This window comes from Hypomesus nipponensis, chromosome 10 (assembly GCF_054491055.1).
Source record: "Hypomesus nipponensis isolate SF chromosome 10, ASM5449105v1, whole genome shotgun sequence".
In the NCBI taxonomy this organism is placed as follows: Eukaryota; Metazoa; Chordata; class Actinopteri; order Osmeriformes; family Osmeridae; genus Hypomesus; species Hypomesus nipponensis.
Genome location: NC_140370.1, coordinates 18,246,037 through 18,266,257, shown reverse-complemented (window position 1 = coordinate 18,266,257; position 20,221 = coordinate 18,246,037). Strand labels below are relative to the sequence as shown.

Genomic DNA, 20,221 nt, shown 5'->3' with positions numbered 1-20,221 from the left:
AAGGATATGCACACTTGTATATTGCCCTATACAGACAAAGTGTAGTAATGTGTTGCAAGTAAACGGAAAATGCATATTTGCATGTCCATTTGACATATTTCGTACATGTAAAGGCCTACATTGTGACTAGAAAATTACTTGAATCGATGCAACTACAAAAACAAATCCAAACAACGCATACTTTGACAGCGTTTCCCGTGTTGGCCTTCCATCACAGTCCTTTTATACCTTAAGTGCTATCGATCCACCCCGCTCTGAGCTCCCGGTAGAGGAGTCCGTGTGTCTGCTTCACAGCCCAACCGGACGCACGGATCATTACAACAGCAGCGCACCAAGCTACTCCTAATAGATTTTCACGGGAGAATGAACATCAACTTGGACAACCGAACTCCGGGCGTCGCTCTCTTCCTCATGCTCGTCACTACCGGACAGACAATTCAGATCTGCGGAGGAATGGTGTGTCGGGACGAGGACGTCTGCTGCGCGCGGGTTAACGGTAGCGTCTCCTCAGCCTGCTGTCAGCAGACCGTACACACCCTCAACTACAATATCTCCATGGTTACACGCAAAATATCCGGGGTCCTGATCCTTCTGTTGATCTTCGCCTCCGGTTACTTCCTCCAGAGGACTGTGTGCTCCCGAGCGCAGCGGCAGCTTGACAGCACCGAGGACGAGGAGCAACAGCACGCAGACTGTCGCCCCACAGCTACTGTGTCGCAGGAGCCGCTTTTCAGGAGTTACACGGTGCACAGACTGGCGGTGGCGGACGCGGTCAGCCCCAGTCTGTTACCGTCCTATGACGAGGTGAGACGGCTGCCCACGTACGAGGAGAGCGTGCTAGGGAGGGACGGAAGCTGTGAGCACATATCCGGTCACCTGTAGCTGACCCCTGGACGCTAATTAACGGAACAGTTAACGGAGCATGTTCTTTCACACTACACAGAAGAGCCTTTCCTCGGAGTTTCCAGGGAGGATTTCCTAGTCTTCTTTGAGGGTTTAGGTTGTTATATACATTTTTTACATTGTCAGTAACTCTCCTCTATATGACAGTGTAGCCTACTTTAGGGGTCATTCGTGGATTCATTGTAAATTTATCTGGGCCTATATGGATTGTCAAGAGGAGCAGGAGAATCATCCATTAGATGATGGTTATAGATCTATGAGCATCTGTGAAACTTAAGTTTCACAGTAATTAGGCTACTGTGACTGTTAGCATTTTACTTAAGAAGGACTACACAAATAGGCTACACAAGTTGTATTTTGATTTGACAGTAAAAGTGTATGGTATGAAAGAACTTAACGCACATCTGAAGGTCAATAAAAAGGTTTTAATAAGAGCCAGAGCGCTGCCTCGTAGAAGACTGTCACTACCGGGTTAAAGGTTACAACCTCCCCCCCTATATGGATTCATATATGAATATCAAATTCAAACATTATAGAGACTGGATGCGTTGGATGCTAGTTTACACTCATACACGCAAATGTCCGTCACAGAAAAGCCAAATTATAACAGACACACACATCATCTGAGTCAGGTTTGAAAAAAAAGATTAAAACACTTATTACAGTTCATATCGGCCTACATAATGTTTCCTAATTTCTAGGCCTACATCAATCAACGCATTGTTAAACATAACATATCTTTAGGCCTATGCCAGAAATCGGTGAATGTCCGAGTCAGTCCGGACTGTTTCCCGTTGAGACGACGGATTTGGACCGGAGGTAGTTTACAGTATTGCTGATGCTGTGCGAGTGGTAAGGCATGATGTTGTCTTCAGACGGATATTTAAGCAGGTGCGCCACACGTTGAAATCCCTCTTGGAGCCCGGTACCGGTCACCGCTGAGCAGGGCTGCACAAACCAGTCCCGGGACAAGCACATCTTTTTGAGATTGAACAACTCCGTGATCTCCGTGGCCGTAACGGCTCCGTCAACGTCCTGCTTATTAGCGAGAATGACAACCGGGCGGCCTCGGAGGAGCTCGCTACGCAGAGTCTGTTCAAGCTCCCGCCTTGCCTCGTCTAACCGGCCCCGGTCCGAGCTGTCCACTACAAACACGAGCCCCGCCGTGTCCTGGTGGAAGCTCCGCCAGTGCGGGCGCATGTTCCGCTGTCCTCCCACATCCCACACCGTCAGATCCACCTTGCCTTGCTTCCTCCTCGCCTCGATCATCTCCACATTAAAACCGATGGTTGGAACGGTAACGACCGACTCGTTATACTTCAGCTTGTAGAGAAGTGTTGACTTGCCTGCCGATTCGAGACCGAGAAGGAGAACCCGGGCCTCCTGTTGAGGCGCTGAACCCCTCTGACCCATCGGTTGTACAGGGTCGTGCTGGCTTCTGCACAAGTTCACCGGAAAAATATTCTCTCTTTCCTCACGTAAAAAATAAATAAGTCTCTCTCTACTCTTCCCGTGACTTTCTCTGTCTTGCGCCCCGGTGTTTACCGAGTGCGGTGTCTGTTACTAGATAAGCTATTGCTGCCTGGCCATAAACTCTGGCGTTGTGATAAAGTACCAAACAAAGACAAAGGTCAAAGTTCAACAGGACGTCCATGATAGGTGGAGTCATTGCCCCTGTGACGCAATGACAGTGCGGTTGGATGTAATATCCAAAGTTGATTTAATCGTTCAAACAATTTTCAAAAACATCTCAACAGAATCCTTAAGAGTGATTTGCTTTCTTGTGTTCAATTATTGCTGCACTGTAGTTAAGAAATATTATTGTGGCACCATACCTGGTAGCTGAGTTGTGTTTACATGGCACTCTACCTCTCTGACTGTTAGAATATGCACTATTAATCCTTGAATTTCTGTTGTATAGCCTACTTTATATGCACCATGTAAGGTCACTAGATAAAGCATCTTATGTAAAGTTTCATGTAGTGTTTCTGAGTGTATGGACTGGTCTCTAGGTGAAGTGTGTTGAACAGATAGGAGCCTGGGAAGGGCTGTAATCTGGGATCTGTCATCATCACGTAGCCCAGAGTAGCAGTAGATATCACCTCCACCCTCCTTCTCTCTCCTCCTCCTCCACTCTCCTCCTCCTCCACTCTCCTCCTCCTCCTCCACCCTCTTCCTCTTCCACCCACCTCCACCCTCCTTCTCTCCTCCTCCTCCACTCTCCTCCACCCTCTTCCTCCACCCCCCTCCTTTTCTCTCCTCCTCCTCCACTCTCCTCCTCCTCCTCTCTCCTCCTCCTCCACCCTCCTCTTCCTCCACCCTCCTCCTCCACTCTCCTCCTCCTCCACTCTCCTCCTCCTCCAGTCTCCTCCACTCTCCTCCACCCTCCTTCTTTTCCTCCCTCCTCCTCCTCCACTCTCCTTCTTTTCCTCCCTCATCCTCCTCCACTCTCCTTCTTTTCCTCCCTCCTCCTTCTCCTCCACCCTCCTCCTTCTCCTCCGCCCTCATCCACCCTCCTCCTAGCCTTCTGGTCTCCCTCCCACATCATCACAACATCAACAACCGTGTTGAACCATTCTCTTTATTTTCAGATCATCACAGAAAATAGGGCAAAGAAAGAAAGAAGGAATCCAGTTCATGTATCTCCACCCAGTGGTGCAGGGTTAGGGTTGCACTGGTGCAGACTAGAGCAGGTGTTACAACACGCGATTCTAGCGTCAGACCTTTAGGGGGGCTCAACCTCAATGAGAATGTGACATGGATACAGTGCCTTGCATAAGTGCTAAACCCCCTTGCTAATAAATCACTAATTTCACTGGATAACAATTAATACATGTATTTATTATTCTGCAAAATATTGAATGAATGAAAAAACTAAGAAAGTCCCTTTCTTCGTGAACTACCAGCATCAAATAAAACGGTAATGATATTTCAACAATAAATAAACATTATTTTAACACGTTAGAGCACTAAAACTTATTTAAGATAATAAGAATTTTTACATAAATATTTTTAGGGGTGCTTAGATTAAATGTAGGTGTAGGTGTGCTTGAGCACCCCTAAGAGTCTAAATCGCCACTGGTATGACCTATACTTGGTTTGAACTGTGATCTGGGCGTATAGGATGTACCGTGTAGATTGAACCTCTGCCATTCATCTTCATGTTACATTAAATGTCCGCGTGGCACCACTCCAAGACTCGTATCTCCCAGCAGTGACCATATCTGTAAGGACGCACCCCGCCGCTCGCATAAACGGACCCTTGCAGCCTGATGCGCTTAAACCCCGGTGGCATCACTGAAGATGCGCGTCCAACGGGAGGACAGACTCGTGAAGATTTTGTTTTTGAAATGGACTTCATGTTATCCTCTTTCAGGATCTGGTCCACGTCTCCCTCGGCTTCATCCAGACTCCTCCGGTTGGGTCGTCCATCACGTAGACCAGCCCGGTAGTCTCCCGGCGGCTGTGGTGCCACGAGTTGGGTCTCCTCCTCTCCTGCGGCCGCCCGCTGCCGTGCGGGGCAACTCCCGGATTCGTCACGTCCTGAAAGCAGAGAGTTTCGGAGGGTGTCGAGTATTTGCTCATCTTTTGATACATTGAGTTGCGTTTCTCAGGTTCTCCAAAGTACTGGTAGAAAACCCGCGTTTCCACGGTTGACTTGGAGGCGCGTTGTCCCATAGTTTACGGTAGAGGTGGAAACTAATCTCTGGCACAAACAGATAATCTTAAGTCTACTTTCTCTCTCAATAACTCTTAAAGTAACTGTTTTGGATTGTAATTAGGACCTGTTTGGCACCTGCGCTGATTGAGCCGAATGCGTTAACGGTTTATTTTAAAGGACGCAATCCCCTCGATAATGAGGCGTGTCTTCCTGTAAATCTGCGTAAAGTGACTCACCGGTGTTTGTGGTAAGCCCGTCTGAATGTTACCGACCAGCCCTCTGGCAGGGGCACATATGATATTTACAATGTTCATGCGCTATTCTGAGGCGTTTCACCTGACACCAACCGTCAGCAATGACTTCGCACCCTCGAGCCCCTTATTGCCGCATATCTCTGCGCTGCTTGCGGCGATGTTCAATGGTCCATGCGCCGGTGTTTGGTTACTCAGTGAGACACCGGAGTCATGGTACAGAAGAACCATTTGTGACCCCGGTTCAGGAATTCCACATGCTCAAACGTCATGGGGCTCTTTCACACTGTGATCTCAGCGCACCGGTGCCGTTTATTGTGGCCCCTAAAGCAATAGTGGCTGGAGTGACAACACACTGACAACAGGAAGTGTGTGATCATAAATGTTGGCCGTCAGTATGTACAGTATTTCACTGTCGACTCAAAATATCAACAAGCTACACTTACAAAGTACAAAGTGGTTTATCATTTTATTTTTTAACACTGACCCCTTGCATTCAACAAAACCTTACATTTTCAGTTTGGCAGAGTAGTGACTTATTAATCGTCGAGCAGTGATATGGTACATACATGTATCATCCTAATGACAGTGCAGGATACATGATTGACAGCTAATACAGACTGAATATTGTTACTTTAGGCAACACAACAACAACCTCACATTATATAACTCAAACTAATAAATAAGGCAAACAAGGTTCACACTTAAAATGTAAAGAACTTATATTTTCCTTCCCATCAGCGTTAGAGGAGTTGGCCCCAGATTAAGGACGACTCTGGAGGAGTTACAGTAAGAGCAGAAAAAAAGCACAGCAGTTAGTCAAGCTCAGATCCCCATCCGCTTAGATCTGATTGGTTATCCCGCAACAGGAAACAAGGTCTCAGCCAATAGCATTCCTGATCTGTCAGCGGCTGACGTGTAGCCTTCCAGTCAGAAGTGAGAATGTGTGCAAGAGGCTGACAAGCTCCTCCCACACCACATGCATGGTACAGACGGCTCTCATCCAGATGTCATCCACACGGACCAGCTATGTAGATCTCATCCGCATAGATAAGCTACACAGGGGTGCTCTACAGGCAGGCTTCAGAGTGCACATCTAGAGTCTGTGGATCTATGAGTTCCAGGCAGGAGGCATTCAGGCAGGAGGAGATCTGGTACCAGAGACAGGAGGTTCTGGGTTCTAAGAAACAGGAGGTTCTGGGTTCTAACAAACAGGAGGTTCTGGGTTCTAACAGACAGGAGGGTCTGGGTTCTAACAAACAGGAGGGTCTGGGTTCTAGCAAACAGGAGGGTCTGGGTTCTAACAGACAGGAGGGTCTGGGTTCTAACAAACAGGAGGGTCTGGGTTCTAACAGACAGAAGATTGTGGGTTCTAAGATACAGGCGATTGTGGGTTAGAGATAGAGACAGCAGGTTGTGGGCTCTAACACCATCTCTAGGTCTGGTCCAAGACAGAGGGTTCTAGGTTCTACCTCTAATAGGTTGATCATATTTGCTGTCAACAACAGGCTGACATAGCTTTTAGCAAAAGTAAAAAGTATTTAAAAGTGCATTTAAATGTTTAATCAGGACAGCCTCTGGATCAGCAGTCTCTGTGTGTGATGTGTGTATGTTGTGTGTGTTTGTGGTGTTTGTGGTTTGTGGCCAACAAAAAATCACAGTCCTACGTGCTGAAGAGCTGGTCTCTGTTTGAGTCTTTTTAGAATGGGGGTGTGTATGTATTAATGTATGTGTGTTGTGTGTGTGTTTGTGAACGTCATTTGTATTATGTGTTTTTTTTCTATGTTTGTGTTATGTGTATGTGTGTCTGTGTGTATATTAGTGTGTATGTGTGTGTGTGTAGATACATGTTTTCAGCATGCCTGTGAGCATGCTAATGATTATAAGTTATTAACTGAGTACAGCCATCGCCACTTCAATCACGCCCGCGTCCACACGACCAATCAAACCAGGACACCGGCCGTCCCTGCCCTTCAATTGGCCGACTGAGACAGGAATTAGACGAGTGACCCGGGGCGACCAATCACTCGGTGGTCTTGCTCCCGCCCGCGGTGGCGGAGGAGGAGCTTTTGAACTTGACGACCATGACGGTGATGTTGTCAGGGCAGCCCCGGTAGAAGGACTGCAGCACGATGCTCTTGGCACCGAAGTGCGGCTCGTTCAGACGCTGGCGGACGAAGCGGACGGCCTCCTCGTTGCTGAAGGCGTCCCACAGCCCGTCTGACGCCAGGATCATGAACTCTGGCTGCAGCTTGTCCAGGTCGAAGGTCATGATGTCGGGGTCGGGGATCACCACGTTCAGGTTCTTCAGGGGGTAATCGCCAAGGGAACGGGACATGGCCAGGATGCCCTGCACGCGCCAGGAGCCGTTGAAGCTGATGAAGCCCCCTGGTGGTGGGAGGGGGAACGGCAGGACGGTCAGAATCACTGGCATCATCATAACATTGATAACACTCACCTGCTCTTTAGACTCCTCCCCCTCCCTCACCTGCTCTTTAGACTCCTCCCCCTCCCTCACCTGCTCTTTAGACTCCTCCCCCTCCCTCACCTGTTCTCTACACCCCTCCCTCACCTGCTCTCTACACCCCTCCCTCACCTGCTCTCTACACCCCTCCCCCTCCCTCACCTGCTCTCTACACCCCTCCCCCTCCCTCACCTGCTCTCTACACCCCTCCCCCTCCCTCACCTGCTCTCTACACCCCTCCCCCTCCCTCACCTGCTCTCTACACCCCTCCCCCTCCCTCACCTGCTCTCTACACACCTCCCCCTCCCTCACCTGCTCTCTAGACCCCTCCCTCACCTGCTCTCTTGATCCTCTTGCGTTCTTTCAGCTGGTAGGGCTTGTGGTCATGTGACAGGGCCACAGCGTTCCCGTCCTTGTCACACAGCACACCGCGTGAGTCGCCCACATTGGCCACCGTCAGCTCCCGGTCGGAGAGGAGCGCCACCAGGCAGGTGGTCCCTGTGGAGGGGGAGGGAGAGGGGGAGAGCAGCCTGGATTTGGTTCCATTTGAATTTCTGAAGCTTGAATTTTGGGGGGAATTTTTGGGATCTGAATTTGACTGTTCGAATTTGAGATACCTTAATTTCTGAACCTTGAATCTTTTGATCAGAATTTTTTTTCTTTCATATTTAAATTTTTAATAGGTGAATTCAAAACCAACACATTCATTAGTGTTTAAAATTCAATATTATATAAAATTCTGATCCCCAAATTCAAGGTTCGGATATTCAGGTAGCTCAAGGGCACAATCAGAATTTTTTTTGCTCAAATCTTTTGGGGTAGGTAATTTTTTTTGAAAAAAAATCTTTCGCCTTGAAATATTTTTGCGATGATAATTTCACCATTTCAATTTGAGCAGCCTGAATTTTGCTCTATTTGAATTTCTAAAGCTTGAATTTTGTTTTATTTAATTTTTGGGATCTGACTTTTACTGTTTGAGAAACCTGAATTTCTGGACCTTGAATATTTGGATTGGATTTCAGATTTTGGTAAATTCAAAACCAACTAATTAGGTGGTGTTTAAATTTCAATATTAAGTATTCAATGCCTTTTTAAAATTCAAAACATTATTTGTTTCCATAGGAGGGAGAGAGAAGAGAAAGGGAGATAGATGGAAATAGAGGGAGAGAGGAGAGAAAGGGAGAGAGGAGAGAAAGAGGGAGATTGTCCTCTCTGCCCCTACTCACCTGCTTCGTCGTGATTGGCCGACAGCTTCTCCACCATCTCCCTATCGACGGACAGGATGCGGTGCTCCAGGAGACTTGGGTAGTTGTCACGGCGACCCCTCTCCTGGGAGAGCAGGTGCTGCTTCAGGGCCTCTGGGAGGTGAGCCTTCACATAGTCTGCAGCTGCCTGGGGAGGAGGGGGAGAGAGAGAGAGAGGGGGAGAGAGAGGGTGAGGTGAGCCTTCACATAGTCTGCAGCTGCCTGGGGAGGAGGGGGAGAGAGAGAGAGAGGGGGAGAGAGAGGGTGAGGTGAGCCTTCACATAGTCTGCAGCTGCCTGGGGAGGAGGGGGAGAGAGAGGGGAGACAAAGGGGGAGAGAGAGGGGGAGAGAGAGGGGGAGAGAGAGGACAGGGATGGGGTACTGTGACCAAGAGTGGGGACAGGCCAGCCATGTGGTCTAAACTGAATTATTCAACTAGCTGCTACTTCTACAGTCATCATCCCTCCTTCCTCCTCCTCTTTCCATCCTCCTCCTCTCACATCAACACCCTGACACTCTCTGCTTCTCCACTCTCCAACTACACTACTTCACTGGGTCTAACACACACACACGGATGGTGGGATCTGCTGGGTTACAATGCTGGAATGACCACGTTAGGATTGAGTTATTGGTCAATGTTCTAGATCCGAGTTATTGGTCAGTGTTCTAGAACTGAGTAAGTGGTCAGTGTTCTAGAACTGAGTAAGTGGTCAGTGTTCTAGAACTGAGTTAGTGGTCAGTGTTCTAGAACTGAGTTAGTGGTCAGTGTTCTAGAACTGAGTTAGTGGTCAGTGTTCTAGAACTGAGTTAATGGTCAGTGTTGTGCCAGGACTGACTGGAGGAGGAGAGCAAATCCCTGCCAAGACTGACTGGAGGAAACAAGGCTGAGAGACCAGAGCAGGAGAACCTTCCTGGACCTGCAACACTGATCCACCTGTTCACACTGGGCAGCAACCACAACCACATCCACAACCACACACAGTAGACACACACACACAAACACCCAACCAGACACAGATAGAGAGGTGCAGTGGTCTCACCCAGACACAGAGAGAGAGGTGCAGTGGTCTCACCCAGACACAGATAGAGAGGTGCAGTGGTCTCACCCAGACACAGAGAGAGAGGTGCAGTGGTCTCACCCAGACACAGATAGAGAGGTGCAGTGGTCTCACCCAGACACAGAGAGAGAGGTGCAGTGGTCTCACCCAGACACAGAGAGAGGTGCAGTGGTCTCACCCAGACACAGATAGAGAGGTGCAGTGGTCTCACCCAGACACAGATAGAGAGGTGCAGTGGTCTCACCCAGACACAGAGAGAGGTGCAGTGGTCTCACCCAGACACAGATAGAGGTGCAGTGGTCTCACCCAGACACAGAGAGAGGTGCAGTGGTCTCACCCAGACACAGATAGAGAGGTGCAGTGGTCTCACCCAGACACAGATAGAGAGGTGCAGTGGTCTCACCCAGACACAGATAGAGAGGTGCAGTGGTCTCACCCAGACACAGAGAGAGAGGTGCAGTGGTCTCACCCAGACACAGATAGAGGTGCAGTGGTCTCACCCAGACACAGAGAGAGAGGTGCAGTGGTCTCACCCAGACACAGAGAGAGAGGTGCAGTGGTCTAAGAGAGGGATTAGCACAGAGCTGACAGGAAGGTTCAATATTTAATCAGGACACAGGAATAGACTGTCCAGAATAGGACTCGTATCAACAAGCCTGTACCTCTCTCTCTCTCTCTCTCTCTCTCTCTCTCTCTCTCTCTCTCTCTCTCTCTCTCTCTCTCTCTCTCTCTCTCTCTCTCCTCTCTCTCTCGGCAGATGGTTTCACTGACATTTGGCCTGGTGCACCTTGGGAATTCCCTGACCCCAGAGAGAGAGAGAGTGAAAAAGACAGTGAGAGAGAGGAAACAGAGGGAGAGAGAGAGGGAACAGAGGGAGAGAGGGGAAGAGAACAGACCCAACTATTCACATGGGTAGAAAACAAAGCCTGTAGTAAGATCCTTTGTTTGGACAAGTGATTCTACCCCCCTCCCCCACAACAGCGCTAGTTTCTTACATTCCAAGTAGGGATGGTATAACGAGGAGAGAGGATGGTTAGCTCAGTGACAGCGCACGAGACTGCTTAACGAAAGGTCGCTACCTGTACTCGTAAAAAATGTCCTGAATGAAATCACATTAGTTTGTTGACATCGCCTAGCGCTCTGTTTTGCATGACTGACAGCCCCCTCACACACACAGCCTTTCACTCTCACCTCGCCGCCATGCCCGTCGAATATCCCAAATATAGACGGGTGGCTTTTATTGGCGATGTCGGTCAGCACCTCGAAGCGGTCTTCCATGTGGTCCCTCCGGCCCTGGATGGAGTACACAGCCACGTTGTTGTTCTTAAACTGCCATGTCTTCGAGAACTCTGCGTCCAGCACGCGGATGCCAGCCAGACGCTCGTTCTGCATGATCTCCGCCACCTTCCCTTTCACCATCTTCACGGCATCGCGGCTGGACTTGACGATGGTCCGCACCTCGTCGGTGTGGAAGAAGTAGCTCCACAGCGCCAGACTGATGCAGAGCAGGAACAACGTTTCAGGCCTGAGGAGGAAATAACGCATAATCCGACCCAACAGAGACAACAGCGTCATGGTGTCTCCTACCATCACATTCGGTAGCCTATCCCTGACGACGGCTCGTTTCCTTCACGGACGCTCCCTTCATTCATTCAACGGGAACGCAAAAACGGAAATGCAATGACGGAAAGGTTTCGGAAGGGTCGCGACTGTCGCGCAGAACTGCGGTAAGGAAGGGTCTCGAATGGCGAGGCAACGGGCAGAGTAGGCCTCGGGGAGACACCCCCACTCAGGCGCAACCACAGGACGCGACAACGAGGAGCGCAGGACAATAGCGGCAGACCCTGTCACCGACTTGGCCAGCTATTGTGAGAAGCACGAGCGAACAGCTGCAAAGCGAGAACCTAGCGTCGAGCCTCCCGTTACCCATCGTAGATCACGCGAATATGGGTTAGACCCACCCAGAATGTGACAGGGAGGTTTCACCCGGGGATACTCGTCTGTGTTTGGTGGCCTCGTTTCTTCTGCGAGAAATATGCCTATTCAGCCCCGGAGCACCCGCATCAACAACATTCTCCACATACACCCCCGCTACCGTGTCTGCTGCTCGCGGACAGACGGTGTGCGCAGCTGCAGAAGCTTCCTATGACAGGTTGTGTTACAGCGCGAGAGCAGGCTGTGGTCTTGTCTGTCTTCCAACCTGCCATATCAAACAACCTGATACACACTACTAAATAAACACATAATTTTAATATAAATATGCAGAAGTTACTGTTATTGGTTTATGCCGTCCGCGCCGTTGTACGACAGTCCAGAATGCCGTATTGCTTCTCACCGGATCGAGGTCTTGCTAACACACACACACACACACACACACATGCAGTATATAGCTTACCAATGCACAAATGCCTACACGATCAGAAAAAACCTTAGACACGATGCGTATCCCCCCCCCCCCCTCATTGCAATACAAAGTAGGCTACTGAAGTGATCACAGATTATCAGAGATCGCAAAAGTACACACATCCTTCACTCAAGTAGAAATACAGATACTCATGTTTAAAAAGACTGGTGAAAGTTGAAGTATTGTCTACACTTTTTCACTCAAGTTAAAGTAAAGAAGTATGTGCTCTGACATATACTTTGAAAAGTAGCCATTACTACTACCTGTTAGACCTCACATCATATTACCACATTAATAAAAAAAATACACAATATGTTGCCAGGAATCATTTTTGACACAGGTAATTTTGAACATCTCCCTCATATATAACCATAGGTGATGAGGAAAGTCTCTATTCTCAGTCATGTAGACATGGAAAACTCCCTCTTTGTCATTGAGAAGCCTAAAACAAATGAGATGCAAGCAGAACAGAGTACAATATAGTATAGTAGAGTATAGTATAGTAGAGTCCATGGGCGTATCTAGCACTATTTTTTTGGGGGGGAGACTGGAGCCCCCCAAAAGTTTCATTAGCCCCCCCAAATGATTTTTATAAAAATTATAAAAATATATATATTTATTTTTTAATTTGTTAATTTCTCTTCCTAAAACCCACTAAAGGACACTATTTAAAAGTATATTTTCAAAAAAATCTTCTGGGGGAACATGCCCCCAGACCCCCCTAGTTTTGCTAGGTCACAGGAAAAATAATAGGTTTTATCCAGGGGCTTAGCCCCCCCAAAAGTGGGAACCTAGATCCTCCCTTGGTAGAGTCCTCATCAAGTACTCATCAATGACGCCAACTTTTTTGTAAAATAAACAAAAGATCAACCTTTCGAAACATAATATGTTTTAGTTTTCAACCTTGAGGAAAAAAAATCAAAAAAAAATTTCAACCTTCAAAACTTATTGTACTTTCAATTTATTTTATGTTTGTACTTTCCCCCTCTCCCCTCCCACCGGTGTTACACGACCATGTATCTCCCATCTCCCCCCCTCTCCCCCCCTCTCCCCCCTCTCCCCCCTCTCCCTCCTTCCTTCCTCCCCTCCCCTCTCCTCTCCCCCCTCTCCTTCCCTCTCCAGTGTTGCTTTCCTCGTCTCCCCCCCTCTGGCCAGGAGGCAGAGGGAGTTCAAACCCAGCGCCTCTCCCCGGAGGACATCCTTCCTTTCCACCCTCAGTGGTGGAGGGGGTGGGGGCGCTGTAGGTCAGTGGTGAAGGGGGTGGGGGCGCTGTAGGTCAGTGGTGAAGGGGGTGGGGGCGCTGTAGGTCAGTGGTGAAGGGGGTGGGGGCGCTGTAGGTCAGTGGTGGAGGGGGTGGGGGCGCTGTAGGTCAGTGGTGAAGGGGGTGGGGGCGCTGTAGGTCAGTGGTGAAGGGGGTGGGGGCGCTGTAGGTCAGTGGTGAAGGGGGTGGGGGCGCTGTAGGTCAGTGGTGGAGGGGGTGGGGGCGCTGTAGGTCAGTGGTGGAGGGGGTGGGGGCGCTGTAGGTCAGTGGTGGAGGGGGTGGGGGCGCTGTAGGTCAGTGGTGAAGGGGGTGGGGGCGCTGTAGGTCAGTGGTGGAGGGGGTGGGGGCGCTGTAGGTCAGTGGTGAAGGGGGTGGGGGCGCTGTAGGTCAGTGGTGAAGGGGGTGGGGGCGCTGTAGGTCAGTGGTGGAGGGGGTGGGGGCGCTGTAGGTCAGTGGTGGAGGGGGTGGGGGCGCTGTAGGTCAGTGGTGGAGGGGGTGGGGGCGCTGTAGGTCAGTGGTGGAGGGGGTGGGGGCGCTGTAGGTCAGTGGTGAAGGGTTTCATCCAGGCAGCAGGATTAAGAAGGGGGAGACCAGGTCCTGGTGCTGCCTACGCTAATACCCCCTGATAACTAGGTTACTGCCTTAATACCCCCTGATAACTAGGTTACTGCCTTAATACCCCCTGATAACTAGGTTACTGCCTTAATACCCCCTGATAGCTAGGTTACTGCCTTAATACCCCCTGATAACTAGGTTACTTCCTTAATACCCACTGATAACTGGGTTACTGCCTTAATACCCCCTGATAACTAGGTTACTTCCTTAATACCCACTGATAACTGGGTTACTGCCTCAATACCGCCTGATAACTAGGTTACTGCCTCAATACCGCCTGATAACTAGGTTACTGCCTTAATACCCCCTGATAACTAGGTTACTGCCTTAATACCCCCTGATAACTAGGTTACTGCCTTAATACCCCCTGATAGCTAGGTTACTGCCTTAATACCCCCTGATAACTAGGTTACTGCCTTAATACCCCCTGATAACTAGGTTACTGCCTTAATACCCCCTGATAACTAGGTTACTGCCTTAATACCCCCTGATAACTAGGTTACTGCCTTAATACCCCCTGATAACTGGGGTACTGCCTTAATACCGTAGGTGCTAACTGGGTTACTGCCTTAATACCCCCTGATAACTGGGGTACTGCCTTAATACCCCCTGATAACTGGGTTACTGCCTTAATACCCCCTGATAACTAGGTTACTGCCTTAATACCCCCTGATAACTAGGTTACTGCCTTAATACCCCCTGATAACTAGGTTACTGCCTTAATACCCCCTGATAACTAGGTTACTGCCTTAATACCCCCTGATATTTAGGTTACTGCCTTAATACCCCCTGATAACTAGGTTACTGCCTTAATACCCCCTGATAACTAGGTTACTGCCTTAATACCCCCTGATAACTAGGTTACTGCCTTAATACCCCCTGATAACTAGGTTACTGCCTTAATACCCCCTGATAACTAGGTTACTGCCTTAATACCCCCTGATAGCTAGGTTACTGCCTTAATACCCCCTGATAACTAGGTTACTGCCTTAATACCCCCTGATAACTAGGTTACTGCCTTAATACCCCCTGATAACTAGGTTACTTCCTTAATACCCACTGATAACTGGGTTACTGCCTCAATACCGCCTGATAACTAGGTTACTGCCTCAATACCGCCTGATAACTAGGTTACTGCCTTAATACCGCCTGATAACTAGGTTACTGCCTTAATACCCCCTGATAACTAGGTTACTGCCTTAATACCCCCTGATAACTAGGTTACTGCCTTAATACCCCCTGATAACTAGGTTACTGCCTTAATACCCCCTGATAACTGGGGTACTGCCTTAATACCGTAGGTGCTAACTGGGTTACTGCCTTAATACCCCCTGATAACTGGGGTACTGCCTTAATACCCCCTGATAACTGGGGTACTGCCTCAATACCCCCTGATAACTAGGTTACTGCCTTAATACCCCCTGATAACTAGGTTACTGCCTTAATACCCCCTGATAACTGGGGTACTGCCTTAATACCCCCTGATAACTAGGTTACTGCCTTAATACCGTAGCTGCTAACTGGGTTACTGCCTTAATACCGTAGCTGCTAACTGGGTTACTGCCTTAATACCCCCTGATAACTAGGTTACTGCCTTAATACCCCCTGATAACTAGGTTACTGCCTTAATACCCCCTGATAACTGGGGTACTGCCTTAATACCCCCTGATAACTGGGTTACTGCCTTAATACCCCCTGATAACTAGGTTACTGCCTTAATACCCCCTGATAACTAGGTTACTGCCTTAATACCCCCTGATAACTAGGTTACTGCCTTAATACCCCCTGATAACTAGGTTACTGCCTTAATACCCCCTGATATTTAGGTTACTGCCTTAATACCCCCTGATAACTAGGTTACTGCCTTAATACCCCCTGATAACTAGGTTACTGCCTTAATACCCCCTGATAACTAGGTTACTGCCTTAATACCCCCTGATAACTAGGTTACTGCCTTAATACCCCCTGATAACTAGGGTACTGCCTTAATACCCCCTGATAACTAGGTTACTGCCTTAATACCCCCTGATAACTAGGTTACTGCCTTAATACCCCCTGATAACTAGGGTACTGCCTTAATACCCCCTGATAACTAGGTTACTGCCTTAATACCCCCTGATAACTGGGTTACTGCCTACCCTAACAACACCCACCAGATTCATCCTGGTCCACATGAGACAAGCTACAGAAGAAGCACAGCTGCTGAAATGAGAACCCTTTATTAGTCCTAGTACTATGGTAGTCCTAGCACCATAGAAGTAGTGATGTGGTAGGGAGGATGTTATTACATCAGCGACCTGTGTTCCTCCCAGCCACCAGGGAGCAGCAATGAGACGGCCTCTCCGGTTCCTGAGACGGACCCTCTGCTTTGAGGCTCTGCCAGCTGGTGGGGACCTCAGCAGGTGTGTGTGTATCTGTGTGTATATAGGTGTGTGTGTGTCTCTGCATGTGTGTGTCCCTGTGGTCCTGGCCAGCTGGTATCCAGTAACTCAAGGCTGGTTCCCCTTGTTCCTGCCGTCCTTTGGGCTCCGCCCCCAAGCTCAGGCTCCTCCCCTGGGTCCAGATCTGACATGCCGCCGCCCGCCTCCCTCTGATTGGCCAAGTCCAGGAGGGCGGAGGTCACCTGGGGCCATATAAAAGCCGGGACTGGCTGTAGGGACAGCAGCAGGAAGGAACCAGCTCCACTTGAAGGTAGGCTACTAGACAAGGAGCTCTGATGATAGTCATCTCTTCTTCATCTCTTCATCTTTAACCTCTCTCTCTCTCTCTCTCTCTCTCTCTCTCTTTCTCTCTCTCTCCCTCTTTTCCATCTCTCTCTCCTTCTCGTGTACCTTACTCCTTTGATGAGCATTCACCCCGTCTAACTCCCTCTCCACCTCCCCCTCTCAGATAACCCTCGCACGCCCACGCCGCAGACATGCTGTGTCTCCGTCTGGTTGCCGTGGTGATGACCCTGCTCGTGGCGACCCTACTGGTGTCCCAGGCAGCCGGCTCCAGAACCACACGCTGGCCCAAACCGCCCAGCACTAAGAAACCTCCCCGCACTGGGGGAGGAGGAGGGGGAGGAGGGGGAGGAGGAGGAGGAGGGGGAGGAGGGAGAGACGGCCCCCCTGGTCGTCTGGGCTCCAGACAGACCACCACCACTCCGGCCCCCTCCAGCAGCACGGCCACAGACGACACCACGATGGACGCGCTGCTGGAGGCCTCGTCCCCTTCCCCCTCCGACAGCTCCACCTACTCAGACTCCTACACCACAGAGCTGCACACAGATGCCGTAGCGCCCCCCGGGGCCGGCCTGGGGAACTACACCCTGGACTACAACGAGTGCTTCTTTAACTTCTGCGAGTGCTGCCCCCCTGAGAAGGGCCCTGTGGGGCCGGCTGGGGAGAGGGGACCGGCGGGGGTGACTGGGGACCGGGGCCCCCCAGGTAGAAGCAGCAACATCCCATAATGATAAGCCGTGTGTGCAGTGGGTGTAACAACCTGAATGTTGGTGGATTTATGCTATGTTTCCTTAGAGACTGAGAACTCCTCCTCCTCCTCTCCATCTTTCCTCTCTCCTCATTCACTTTATCCCTCCCTCTCTTCCTCTCTCGTCCCCCTCCCCCCCTTTCCTCCCCCTGTGTGCAGGTCTTCCAGGGGAGAGGGGGGAGGCAGGGCTGAGAGGTCCTCCTGGACTGGCAGGTGCCAACGGACTGAACGGAGACAAAGGTAGAGGCTCACTCCCCTAACCTCCCTCACTCTCACTCTCACTCCCCTAACCTCCCTCACTCTCACTCTCACTCCCCTAACCTCCCTCCCCCTCACTCTCACTCCCCTAACCTCCCTCCCCCTCACTCTCACTCCCCTAACCTCCCTCACTCTCACTCTCACTCCCCTAACCTCCCTCACTCTCACTCTCACTCCCCTAACCTCCCTCCCCCTCACTCTCACTCCCCTAACCTCCCTCCCCCTCACTCTCACTCCCCTAACCTCACTCTCACTCCCCTAACCTCCCTTCCCCTCACTCTCACTCTCCTGACCTCCCTCCCCTCACTTTCACTCCCTTAACCTCCATCCCCCTCACTCTCACTCTCACTCCCTTAACCTCCATCCCCCTCACTCTCACTCCCTTAACCTCTCTCCCTCACCCTCAATCTCACCTGCTAACCTCCGTCCCTCTCCCTCACTCTCACCCCCCTAACCTCCCTCCCCCTTACTTTCACCCCCCTAACCTCCCTCCTCCTCTCTCCTCCTCCAGGAGATAAAGGAGACCAGGGACCTTCAGGAGCCCCAGGGAGGCCTGGAGACAGAGGTGAGGAGGAGGAGGGAGGGATGTAGTGATGAAGAATAGAGGGAATGATTGGAAGAGAGGGATGGAGGCCTGAATGGAGGATTGACAGGTTTGTCTCCCCCCAGGTGAGCAAGGTCTGAGGGGAGAGAAAGGCGAGGCAGGCCCTGTCGGTGCCAGGGGCCACCCTGGGGAGAGGGGAGACCCAGGGCTGAACGGGACCAGAGGGGACCTGGGCAGGGACGGGCCTCCGGGCCCCCAGGGCCCCCCGGGCATCAAGGGCCAAAAGGGGGAGAAGGGGAGATGGGGGAGTGCTCCACGCTGGAAAAGGGGGAGAAGGGGGAGACAGGGTTGCCCGGCCGACCAGGGCTGAACGGAGAACCGGGGCCTCCAGGGGCGAACGGGACCAACGGCCCCAGAGGGCCCCCAGGGGAGAGGGGGGAGGTGGGGGCCCCAGGGCCCAAGGGGGAGGCAGGGGGCAGGGGGCCTTCCGGGCCCCAAGGGGGGAGAGGCATGCCTGGGCCGAAGGGGGATAAGGGCCCCAAAGGTGCCCGGGGCCCCAAGGGTCCCAAGGGCCCTAAGGGAGCAAGTGTGGAGCAGATCCGCTCTGCCTTCAGCGTGGGGCTGTTCCCCAGCAAGTCCTTCCCCCCTCCGGGGCTCCCGGTCAAGTTCGACAAGGTTTTCTACAACGAGGAGGGCCACTGGGACCCGGCACTCAGCAAGTTCAACGTGAGCCACTCTGGCGTCTACGTGTTCACCTACCACATCACGGTGAGGAACCGGCCGCTGCGCGCCGCTCTGGTGGTGAACGGGGCGAGGAAGCTGCGGACGCGGGACTCTCTGTACGGCCAGGACATCGACCAGGCGTCCAACCTGGTGCTGCTGCGTCTGGCCCCGGGAGACCAGGTGTGGCTGGAGACTCTCAGGGACTGGAACGGGGTGTACTCCAGCAGCGAGGACGACAGCACCTTCTCTGGGTTCCTGCTCTACGCCGACCACCAAGCCCTCACCTGACCCCACCATTCACCCCGGATTTACCTTCTTTAACCCTTGACCTCTGAACTGCTCTGCTGCCGGTCTCTGCGTCTCCTCTGGCCTCCTTGCACTACTTTCACCTCTGTAGCACGCTTCACTCTTCATGCTTTATGCTTCATGCTTTAGGCTTTATAATAACACAATAAACAACTTCTATGCTTGAAGTGAGTCTGAGTGTTGTTATGCCTGTATGAAACTGTAGAGGGACTGGTGAATCTGTCCAGATGCACTTAGGTGTCATGGCGCCAACTCACCACTAGAGGTGGTGGTCAGTAGAGGAAAGCTGTTGTGACGCTCAATCAGTATCAGTATAAAGTTTAATCGCAAAGTAAGTTCACAAAAACAAGGAATTTACTTTGGTGGACAGGTGCATACAGTAAACATTTAAGAATCTTAAAAATCTTGTTCATCATGTGTGCAGTTCTTACTTTTTTACTGCACAAATATGCTTAATGCAACATGGTGCATGCGACATGGTGCATGCGACATGGTGCATGCGACATGGTGCATGTAGCAAGTACAGCAGAAGATAAAGTACCAGAAGGTTCAGAAACATTTTCCAGGAACGGTCTGAGTGTAACACAAAAGTGTTAAACTGTGTAATACATCTTAGCTACCAGACACAGTTTAATATACATCTTAGCTACCATACACAGTTTAATATATATCTTAGCTACCAGACACAGTTTAATATACATCTTAGCTACCAGACACAGTTTAATATACATCTTAGCTACCAGACACAGTTTACTATATATATATATACCAGACACAGTTTACTATATATATCTATATATATTACTATATATATCTACCATACACAGTGCAACCATTTTTGTATTTATATGTCAACAACTGTGCAACAATAACAGGAGGGATTAAGGCAGAGGATGTTTGTGTGAGCATGAATAACCCGAACCCGAACCATGAGGAATAGAAATAGAGAAGTTCTGTGTCTTCACCAGCAGAGGGCGCCATGACTCCTCTCCAGCTTCCTGTCTGTAGTGTCAGAACATGACGACGACGATGATACTAAAATGTCAACAGCAGTAGAT

General features: G+C 50.4%; 4 protein-coding genes across 6 annotated transcripts; 2 read left to right on the top strand and 2 right to left on the bottom strand.

The window, feature by feature from the left end:
* The first annotated feature begins 363 nt into the window (after nt 1-363).
* LOC146272157 (putative membrane protein C3orf80 homolog) lies at nt 364-882 on the top strand. Its single transcript, XM_084707712.1, has one exon. It carries the CDS (start codon nt 364-366, stop codon nt 880-882), a length of 519 nt encoding a protein of 172 aa, XP_084563838.1.
* A 426-nt stretch (nt 883-1,308) lies between these two features.
* Nucleotides 1,309-2,497, bottom strand: arl14 (ADP-ribosylation factor-like 14). The gene has a single exon (XM_084706735.1). The coding sequence runs from the start codon at nt 2,314-2,316 to the stop codon at nt 1,678-1,680; it is 639 nt and encodes a 212-aa protein (XP_084562861.1). The 5' UTR covers nt 2,317-2,497; the 3' UTR covers nt 1,309-1,677.
* Nucleotides 2,498-5,267: 2,770 nt separating this feature from the next.
* On the bottom strand, nt 5,268-11,841 carry ppm1la (protein phosphatase, Mg2+/Mn2+ dependent, 1La). 3 transcript variants are annotated; one of them, XM_084706710.1, is made up of 5 exons: nt 10,986-11,841; nt 10,773-10,874; nt 8,506-8,671; nt 7,616-7,777; nt 5,268-7,203 (listed from the first exon to the last, which is right to left on the bottom strand). In XM_084706710.1, exons 1-5 carry the CDS (start codon nt 11,169-11,171, stop codon nt 6,839-6,841), a joined length of 981 nt encoding a protein of 326 aa, XP_084562836.1. In that variant the 5' UTR covers nt 11,172-11,841; the 3' UTR covers nt 5,268-6,838. The 3 variants fall into 3 exon arrangements, with proteins under 3 accessions (XP_084562836.1, XP_084562837.1, XP_084562835.1); XM_084706711.1 differs by having other exon boundaries at nt 10,773-11,076; nt 11,169-11,838; XM_084706709.1 differs by having other exon boundaries at nt 10,773-11,840.
* A 4,116-nt stretch (nt 11,842-15,957) lies between these two features.
* On the top strand, nt 15,958-19,301 carry otol1a (otolin 1a). The gene is given in 6 exon segments (XM_084706696.1): nt 15,958-16,552; nt 16,751-17,289; nt 17,492-17,572; nt 18,102-18,155; nt 18,260-18,430; nt 18,433-19,301. Coding segments are annotated over 5 exon segments (1,530 nt in total). The 5' UTR covers nt 15,958-16,552; nt 16,751-16,778; the 3' UTR covers nt 19,146-19,301.
* Nucleotides 19,302-20,221: the final 920 nt, after the last annotated feature.

What these genes read in the sequence shown, in the direction of transcription:
- LOC146272157 (XM_084707712.1), top strand. Translation starts at nt 364, where the DNA reads ATGAACATCAACTTGGACAACCGAACTCCGGGCGTCGCTCTCTTCCTC.
- arl14 (XM_084706735.1), bottom strand. Translation starts at nt 2,316, where the DNA reads ATGGGTCAGAGGGGTTCAGCGCCTCAACAGGAGGCCCGGGTTCTCCTT.
- ppm1la (XM_084706709.1), bottom strand. Translation starts at nt 11,171, where the DNA reads ATGGTAGGAGACACCATGACGCTGTTGTCTCTGTTGGGTCGGATTATG. An exon ending in TCGACGGGCATGGCGGCGAG is followed by an intron (nt 8,672 to 10,772) that starts GTGAGAGTGAAA and finishes CCTCCTCCCCAG; the next exon opens with GCAGCTGCAGACTATGTGAA. An exon ending in CAAGAGGATCAAGAGAGCAG is followed by an intron (nt 7,204 to 7,615) that starts GTGAGGGAGGGG and finishes TCCCACCACCAG; the next exon opens with GGGGCTTCATCAGCTTCAAC.